Below are 10,459 nucleotides of genomic sequence, written 5' to 3'. Positions count from 1 at the left end.
TATGGTGGTCCTGCTCCTACTCCACTCACACCTACACTTCTCTTTGTCCGGGAATTAGGGTTGTTGGAGTGTGTGTGTATATATATATGTGGAAAAATTGGTTCCGTGGTTTTTACCTCGATTTTGACGTTTGAGAATACTAATTTTTGTCTCCTCGTTTGCTCCACAATCTTTCCAGGTTGTCAAATTTGTTGGGCCTGACCTTTGTGGTTTTTGAATTGACCGATGATGCTAGTTTACGATTTTCATTTGGATTGATGTCAATATTGTCGTAATGTAATTTTATGCGGCGTAGATAAAATAATTTTGTATCTCATGGGATCAAATATGCTACAATTTTTATCTTATAAAATCACGTGTACCACAATTTTATTTCTATAAGATAAAAAAAGTTACAATATCTATCTTATAAAAGATTAAATGTGTTATGTTTACAAACTATGAGACCAAAAATTAAAAGTGCAATTTCCCAGAAGAAGAGTGCATAACCATGTATATACCATGCATTCAATTAAATTCGATATTACAAGATACATAAAAAATAATGATTTAGAACTTGTTCTCTCCTCAATCAAAATATTCCAGTGCTCATAACGAGTTAATAATGACACCGCTCTACTAACTTTTTATAAAGTAAAAAATGCCCTTTATAACAAAATAACTAACTTATTTAATTTTATAAAATTTATAGTAATTGATAAAATTATTGTTGATTTTTTTTATTATTGAAATGTACTAATTTATATATTTCAAAGTGTAAAAAATTATTTATTATATATATAATAAAAGAGGATTAAAAAACTCGGTATCATCCAAATTGCATTTTAGCATAGATTTAAACCTTGGAATAGGCGGATAGGGGAGAGAGTTTTCTTTAGTTGTAATTTCAAAGACGCATATAATGTTTGAGGCGACCCATAACTCAAAACTATTCTTCTTAGCTTTCTTAATCCATAAAATCCCAACGGTCCCCGCCCTCCCATGCATGCACACGAACGAACATTAACAAAAGATAATTAATTGTGCAAGAAATTATGAAAGAATGGAATTCTATGATTATAACAAAGATTAGTCTGTCTATACATTCAGTAGTAGGGTTGGCAGCCAACTCATAAATAAGTACTAAAACTGCAGCCCTAATAAATTCCAAAACTTTGAAGCTAACTTGATAAGTTCACCGGCCCTACTTTATCACTAGCTTTTGTTTCACTTCTCATATTACGACTTTTCCTCCTTATCTCCCCCCTTCCTCACTTTTCTCAATTCTCAACTTTCACCAAACACATTCAATGTGATTTTGTGAGCAACACTAATACATTCCCACTTGTTGGCAGCACGTCATCATCCTTTGCTGCGAGACAAAAATTGCAAGCGGATTGCTACCGCTAAACAATCACAAGAACCGACTGATGTTTGCCTCCAATTTGCTGCAGCAGGCTGGTTACCACATGAGATGTAATGTAATATCTGGGCTGCATCTTGCACTTTCATAACCTCATTGCAGCAAAGCTTATTAATACTTGAGCTCCGAGAGTTGGCTTGGGCATGTGCTTAAAATTGATGGCACGTTTCTTCTGCAAGAAGGGGACGTCTTCTGGCTGGGTCCATTCAGAGAAGCCTCTGTTTCTTGGCATGGTAATGCTGAAATAGTTGAGGCAGCTTTACCAAGAGTGGGGGCAGTTCTTAGGCTGCTACCTGTATTTTTTGACATAGAAGAGTTCAGAGGACAACCGACAACAAAAGAAGGGACTGGCTGACTTTTGATGACAAGCTGTTGCCCTTGAAATGATGCAGCAGGGACTGAACCATCCCCAAAAGATATGTGAGTCTGGCCATGAGAACTTTTCACTTGGGGCATGTTAACAAGGCTTGAAGAGGCAGACTGTGATGAACCTTCAGGAGCTGTGGCTCTAGAGAAGTTCTCCCACATAGGGGGAAAGGATGGATTATCAGTTTGGACAGACACTTGTGTGAAAACAGGGTTGTTACTGGGGAAACTACCAGCAAGGAAAGAGCCAGGAATGCTGTTAGGAGCGGAGGCCTTGACTTGAGCTGCACCAGTAAGCTGCTGCATATGATGCTTCTGGAGCTGGACCAAGTGCTGTTGATGCTGATGCGGCTGGAAGTTTGGGATTGTAACCGAAACACCAGATGTCACAGCAGCTGAAGATGATTGAGAAGATTGGTCTCCAGTTAAAGATGATGGAAGAAAATTGATAGTTTTAGCTAAACCATCAAATTTGAAAGCTCCCATAGTTGAGAGGGATGATAAATCATTGCAATCTCCTTTTAAAAAGTTAGAAGACTTACCACCAACCAATGGATATTTTCCTTCAGATGCCTGGAAATTCTTCTGTTGTGCCATCTGGGAATGAGGTGCCATCTGATTAGCATTCCGAGCCGTATCAGGAAGCATATGGAAGATATCAGAGTTTTGCACCATTGATGAGAAGTCAAGTGCTGGATTTATGGAAGGATTTGAACCAAAAGACAAGGCAAGCGCTTGAGGGATGAGCTCAACCCCACCCTTAGAGCCCTGCTGAGGATCACCATGCTTATTCCCAACAGCACCACCTCCAATCGACACAGGTGGGATCACTCCAAAGTTCATCGGTTGGACAGGAAATGAACTGGTTTGGCCATTATTAGGTTTCACCAATTGAGACACCAAGCCATCAGCAGGCGACGCACCACTTTTCCTACTGACTTCTGTGTCAGACTTGCTAGCTGAGTGGGATGGCTGGAGTAGCCTCTCTGGCTGCGGTGGATGTGCATTTACTGGAGTAGGAAACTTACTATCCCTGGTTTTTGTACTGGTCTGCTGCTCACACTGTGGTTTTTTGTGGGATGATGAGCCACTAAATGTGCTCGTATTTTGAGAAGCTGATTGGACTGGAGTACGAGGAAGGGATAACTGCTGCTGATTTTGAACATTAAACAGAGGTGAAGAATAGTAAGAGGAGTTCAAGAAGGGCATAGTGGGGGATCCTCCTTTGAAAGGAGGCATAGCAAAATTTGTTGAAATAGGAACCGGGCAACCATTGTTCTGTAACAATGCGATGTATGGAGCTGCTTCATTGGAGGGAAACAATGGATGATTAAAGCTCACAGCAGCTGCTCCTCCAGGCAAGGGTAAGTTTACTGAAGGCCTCCCAGCTGAATTAGAGGACAAAGATGCATGACCAGCTGAAGCAGATTGAGGTTGTCCAGAAGAATTAGCGGGTGCCATCATAGTTGTTTGATGATGACCAAGTGGAAAGATAAAACCAGGTCCATGCTGCAATCATCAGGAATACACAAACACTTTCAATACAGCAATGTAACTGTGATGCAACAACTAAAAGGTAAAGCAGCAAAACATACCAGAAAATGATTAGCTGGAGCTTGATGTGAAGCTTGTTGAAGCACAGACTTGCCACTTGTTGTATTCAAAGCTGAAGCAGCATCAGAGCTTTTATCTTTTCCACTTCCCCCTGAAACAGTTACCATACTCTGCCCTCCTTGGAGGTCTCCGAACAACATATTTCCAGGAATTAACTTCTGTGTTGGTAACATGGATTTTAGGTTCACGGGCTTCGTTCCATACAAAGTAGAAGGACCAGTTGGCCCAGATGATAAAGTCTTCTTGATGTGTTGCTGATGAGAATAAATGTTGTGGGCAAGGCATTGATGAGTTGCACATCTCTTTGTTCGAGGCTGTGAAAACTTAAATGGAGGGAGCTGCACAATTTCCGGTGTATATACACAAATCAATATTTACAACTGAAACAAATAAAAGAAGCATTGCTCTGAATAGCCCGATGGAAGGTACCTCAGTTGTCCTTGAAGATCTAGCACTTCCATCTATTGGCAAAACTGCTTGTAGAGGTGACTTGTAGCTGCATATGAAACAACTTATTGAAGAGTGGGAAACATCTAAACACAAGACTGAACAAAGGTTATTATACACACCCTGGATGAGGAAGAACACCAGCCCAGCTACTCATGCCAATAGGGAAAGGTAACAAGGAACTTGTCGCTGCAAAAAGAAATGTTAAATTTAGCTGAAAACGTGTCATGAATTTAAGTTCCTAAACCCACGACGACTCAACATCAATAAGGAATTAAAACTTCTGTTTTGGGGCTTTACATTGATTTTTCTGCTCCTTCCGATCCTGCTGCTGTGGGGTAGTACAGTCACTGAAACTCAAGACATCAGGCCTACGCTTTTCCAACTCACCCAACTCAGGGTTTGGCAATTGATTATTCCCCTCCTGCATCCGAATTGCAATCTCCGAGGGACCATTCTTTGAAATGTTATCACTCTTCTGCATATTAGAGATGAAACAGTTTTCATCAAATTGAAAAAATAGAACCCAAATAGGAAAGAACTGCACAGGAAAAGATGCACATGCCTTTTGAACATCCTCAGTCATAAATTTAGCACCAATTACTATATCAACCAAGGCAACTCTCTCCGGAGATGATGGCAAAGGAGGAGGAGCCTGTCAAAAGCGCATTCATAATTCAGAATTTTCACTAGAAGAATAGAAAAAAAAAAAGGCATAAGCCTAAGGGACTTAACACCACCGTATGCCGTACTTACCATCAAATCAATCTCTAGCTTGGCTTCCTTCTTAGCATCAACTCCAATTGGTGGATTATCCCTGTTCCCGGCCCAACATAGATATTATTAAATTGCTATGGAGATGGAACGATAGTTAATTTAAAAAGAAAATTAAAGAGAAGAAGAGATGGAGAGGGGGTGGGGGAAGGAAGTAATAAACGGAAACGAAAATTTGAGGATGCTCACGCTTTTGTCACTGTCGGGTCCTGAATATCACAAGCATTTACTTTAACACATGATGGCGATTTGCTTTCTTTTGGAGACCCCACATTTCCTTTATTCACAAACGCATCTCCACTCACTAATTCTTGAGCTGGTTCATCCGGAAATTTCTCTTTCTCAATCCTTCCTTCTTTCTTCAGCAGTTTCATTGAGTCAACTATATTTGTTTCGGCATTCACTTTTATTGATTGCTCATTTTGAAATGAAAAGGCATTATTCTCATCTTTACCACCATCAGCTTTTAACCTCTTTAACTCTGTAATCCACCAAATCCACATTTATTAAAAAAATTTCCGAACAGCAATTATTCACAAACTCTGAATTAAAGACATCAGTAAAAGAAAACGCAAACTTACCATCATCAGATGTGTCTGTGCTATCTCTATCCACCTTTTCCTCATTTGGGGAAGACTGGGATTGCGACTGCGATTGTTTCATCAGATCGAACAGTGCTTCAGCGACCTCGATCTCGATATCATCTTGAATCACAGAAGAAGGCTTGGGATTCGATGCACTCATCAAAACCCGTGTTCTCGGCTCTAAACATTTCTGTGAAGTCACAAGCATAGAAGAAAATCTTAGTAAGTCAAACGCATCGTGACGTATTGGAAAAACAAAAATAAATTGTACAAAAGTGAAAATCCAAACATAGCAAACCATCTTCTTCTTCAATGAAGCACCGGAGGATGACGAGGAAGCGCCGCCGCAACCAATCAGACTCACCGTTGCCGGAGACGGAGAAAATCTCCGGTGGATCGAGTCCTCTCCAAATCCGCCGCTGCCTGAATTCCAGTACTCATGCAACCTCTTTGCCGAAGCTATAAAACGAAAAACAAATTAACAAATATTAATTGGAAGATAAAACTCAACAAATAGATCAAAGATTCCTGACCATGATAACATACCAGAGCGAGCTCTTCGGGGTACAGGAACACCAAGTATTTCATCGGCGGCGGGGCTGAGCACCGGAGAGTACGGAGGCCCCGCCGGTTATTCGACAGAGAAGAGTTCGTTGGCGATACTTGATTCATCCGATTTTGCCGATGAATACTTGTCTCCTCTTCCTCTTCGTAGTACTCTTCATCACTAGAGTCCGTACTCTCGGTCTCTCGAAAACTTTCACCACCACCACTCCTCTGCTGCACCGCTGACCTATCAACTCTTCTTCTCTTCGGAAACTCTCGATCCCGGTCCTTCCTCTGTAACCGCTCTCGATCTCTTAACCTCGCTGTTTCCTGCAATTCCATCTGTCTATACTCGTCTGCCAAGAGTAAAATGATTTCAGAAACACACAAAAAAAGAAAAAATATCAAGATAACAACCTAATTCAGAGAGAGAGTTTTATCAAAGGATTTTCTAACCAGTTGAATCTCTGAGAGTAGTGATTCTCTGCCGTCGCCTCGGCAAACCGTTGACGGTAGAAATAGTCGCTCTTCGCAAATCTCTGCTTCTCTCCATTAACACTACAAATTTCTCCCGTCAATTAAATAATTCGCCGGATTTCCACCATTTTTAACGGCGAAAACAACCGGAAAAAAAACAACAAAGGAAATGAAATTCTAAAGACTGCCAGATTCACAAAATGAAACTGAATTTGTTGGAATTCACTCACTCTCTCTCTCTCCCCCGCTGCTCACTCTCTCTATCTCCTGTTTCTCCTTTTTGCTTTCTCTGCTCTCCCCTCTTCTTCACTTTTTGTGCTCTCTCTCTTCCCCCCTTTCTCTCTAGTCTAATCTAATCTGTTCTTTGTTGTTATATTTAAGTCACGCGAAACCTACTCCAGAGGCGAGATGGACGGCATCGATTTCTCTCTCGCCCCCGAACCATCATATCCGCCGTAAGATGAATTCTTCATCTAAGGGCTACGATGAGCCGGTGCCAACATGGCACAACTGTCACTTTCCCGATTATAATATTCTGCTTCCTGCCCTCATACTGCCACGTGGCTCATCTACTCTAATTTTTAGTCTATCCCCTTCTTCATTTTTCCCTTTATTTTTTTTCTATTTTAAATAAATAAATAAACAATTAACTTTGCTCCAGTATTAAAGTTGGTCGGATTCGGAATGGGCGTACTTTAAAAATTATACGAATTTTAATTTAATGGTATCTAAGTCAAATTTGAATCTTAATTTTAATTAAATTGAAATTAATGAAAGTTGTACTTCATGGTAGTTGATAATCGTAACTACATGCAATTATGAACCACTTGTATTTCTTTTTTCTTTTCTTTTTTGCCTCCCTACCAATAATTAGTCCACCACACCACACTATTTCAAATAATTATGTATTATATTTCAGAACAAAATTTAAATAATTTCATATGGATTCTAATAATTTTAAAAGCAGATCAAAACAAAAAATTCAAAATTCAAATACATCGATTCAGGCTAAACATATATCTTTTTTATAATTTATCTAGTACTTACCATAAAAAACAAATAATCTAACGCCGATTCATCTTTAAGTCGAAAATGGAAAGTATTAGTGGTGTAATAATGAGGTGTTTTTTGAAAATAATATTTAATTTAGTGAAAGATTCCTAAAGTAGGAATATTTTTAAATAGTTTGTAAATTGAAGTAATTCAAAGGCAGGATTTAGATTTTTTAATAGATATTTGATTGATGATGGTATTTTTTGATATAGTTAAGTGATAATTCGTATGAAATAAATAGGAAATTCTGTCATAAATTACTCCTGATTTGTTTGGGTAAGATTTGGTGTAAATAAAGAATATCTGTTATTATATTTATTTTACCAAAAATTGAAATAAATAAAAATAATTATGGATTATTGAAATATCTAAGTAATTACATAACAATAATTAATTTAACAGTCAAAAAGTCATAAAGGTCTAATATTATCAATCCAGGGCAAAAGTGCACGCGTACAGTCGGAGCGTGGAGGAAACATGAGGCTACTGGCAGGAATGTGAACAAAACGAGGGCTCCCGATACACGTGTCTCGTTAGGATACGCTGCATTGGAAAGGCTGAAACTCGGAGAATAAATATCTTATCTGCGCGTACGTTCACTGCCCCATACGGAAAAAACCAGCTGCGGCAACAGCTCACGTGGGGGTTTAAGTGGAGCGGTTCGTACGTGGCGCTGCTCCGGTTGTACCGCGGCAAGTCATATTTCGTTGAGTGGGTCCCGCAGTCTTGGAATAAATAATTCCGACATGGCAGTGTCTATTATGGGTCCCACACGAAGCTGGCGTGGCACTGACTATCTGCACGGCGGTTCCCCCGAATGAGTAGCGAGATATTCGCCGTCGGTGGAGCCCGATCCGACGGTGGAGCTTCTTCATTTTTAGAGGGAGTCGCTATCGGCTTTGGTGGAGCCAGAGTCGGCTGCCTACGGATCTGAGGCCATTCCACTGCGCCATGGGCTTCGCTTCAATGTCATTTTGCCAACTCATCTCTGCCTTCTTCTTTTTTACTTCAATTACAAATATTAATTAGACATTATAAATATACAAAAATATATTAATATATTCAATGTTTGAATTTTTTTTCTTAAAATTTCTTCTATATTAATTTAAAAAAAGATTAAAAATACATTTATCTTCGTTGAATTATGATTTATGTAGCAAACACAAAGTATATTTACATTTTTAATGTGTATTTGTATGATTAGGATGATGAGTAACTGGAATTAAAATTTGCAAGGAGTAACAACGCAGGGGAGGGAATCAATCTCTGGTCTGCACACGCCCGAGACCACAAAAAGTGGGTCGCCTCGGATCTCGCAAGCTGCTGCACCCCACCCCACCCCACTTCCGGATGTTTTCACTTTACTTGCCTACTTAACTCAATAAATTATTCTCCTACTAATCTTTCTTGTATTTGAATCCAAAAATTTTATAATTATGAATTTTCCTGCAATTTTTTATTAATATAAATAAATTTGATGTTTTTTAACTCATAAAATAATCTATTTATTAAATATAAATAAACATCAGGAGTACTTAATATAATTTTTAAATTAAAAGAAATTTACGTGTCATCACACTAAAACTCATGAGAGAATTAATGTAATTATCCCTTTTGTAAATAAACCAGCGTGATTGAACAAATACTATAGTAACAAACCCCTTAATGCTTCTAAACATACATTTTTAAATCAAAATAACATATAAAAAAAGTATACTATTTATTGTAAAAGTAATGATTTACTGAGAAGAATTCAGAAATCATATAGAATAAGAAATATTTATGAATTATTTATCTTAAATGAGGATCTAAAAATATAATATGCCAGGAAGTTAAGAGGAGATATAATTTTTGTCCTAATTTAAAAAAAAATGTTATTTTATGAAGTAGTGGTGTAATATACAGAAGAAAAAGCTTGTAACATGATGGTTGTTGATTCGTATAATAAAAGATGTGGTACAACATTGGTATTCGTTATTATTATAATATAATGATATCGCACGTCGGAAAGTTAAGCGGACATGATGTACAACTTTCCAACCTTGTCCATTTTGAAATTGAAGTCCAAGGAAGAACAAGAAACTGCTCCACTTGTCTCCAATAACAAATGAACTCTTGGAGTGTGTTCAAAGTTATTATTATTATTTTATTTTATTGTAATAATATTTCTATATATTTTAGGAATAATTAGACTGTTCATCTCTAAAATTTCCTTCATCAAAATCGAAAAAAATCAGTTAATGATTAGTTTATTAGAAGTATCAAATTATGGAGTTTGTGAAGTCAAAGGTTAATTGGAAATTGGCATTTGTCTTTGCTCGTTCCGATGGCCTTTGGCTTCTTGTGCTAGAAGAAAATACCAAAACTTCATACAGGACTACTAAATACCAAAGAGGAAGAAAAATGATTAGATTTATATAAAATACATAAATTATTTTTATTTTTTATTTTAGTAAAACTTAGTTATAAATAAAGATAGAGGATAACTAATTTTAAATAATTTATAAAAGTGTGATAATTTTTTAATTTAAACTTATAATCTATTAACTAATTTTATTTACATATTAATTAAATAATTTAATATTATAATTATTAAAAGGTGCAATTTTATATAGAGATTCAATAAAAAAATTAATAAAATAATTTAAATTTAAATTAAAAATTTGTATAAATAATAAAAAAACGGCATCATATTACTCATTTTCCTAAAGTTACTTTGCCATCCCTTCTAACTTTTGATAATTACAAAAACACCCTAAGGGCAATTCTGTTTTTGAAAAACTATTTTAAAAATTGACCTAGCCAACAAGAGCATTTTTGGGTTTTAAAAACTGTCAGGGGTGGTTTGTTTAATTTTTCAAAAGGCATGGGTGGTTTGTGTAAAAAAACAATAGATGTATCCTTATATAATATAAAATTTAAAATCTCCAAACTGTCTTTTTTTTTGTTATTTTGATGAATTTGAAATCTCCAAACTTTGATGTTGGGATAGGAAGTCCTTTTCAATAAGTCTTATTTGGTAGAATTTGTAAGGACTACTTTTGAATAAAATTGAGCAAACTTGTAAATATGGTTCATCACTTTGTTTAAAAAACATAAATGAGAGTGAATGGATCACAACATCCAAATCTATCCTAAATAACTTAAGCGATCTAAAGGGTTAAGTGCTTCTAAACCAGTTAGATTCAATATATGG

At 36.9% G+C, this 10,459-nt stretch overlaps 1 protein-coding gene across 1 annotated transcript; it reads right to left on the bottom strand.

Moving 5' to 3' along the window:
* Positions 1,033-6,545, bottom strand: LOC105163271 (protein TIME FOR COFFEE). Its single transcript, XM_011081559.2, is given in 14 exon segments — positions 1,033-2,163; positions 2,311-3,277; positions 3,364-3,720; positions 3,812-3,878; positions 3,952-4,018; positions 4,130-4,307; positions 4,395-4,484; positions 4,586-4,646; positions 4,793-5,084; positions 5,185-5,377; positions 5,486-5,646; positions 5,734-5,804; positions 5,807-6,089; positions 6,190-6,545. Coding segments are annotated over 14 exon segments (3,534 nt in total). The 5' UTR covers positions 6,287-6,545; the 3' UTR covers positions 1,033-1,513.

Source organism: Sesamum indicum, linkage group LG6 (genome assembly GCF_000512975.1).
Source record: "Sesamum indicum cultivar Zhongzhi No. 13 linkage group LG6, S_indicum_v1.0, whole genome shotgun sequence".
In the NCBI taxonomy this organism is placed as follows: domain Eukaryota; kingdom Viridiplantae; phylum Streptophyta; class Magnoliopsida; order Lamiales; family Pedaliaceae; genus Sesamum; species Sesamum indicum.
This window is presented reverse-complemented; position numbering and strand designations above follow the sequence as displayed.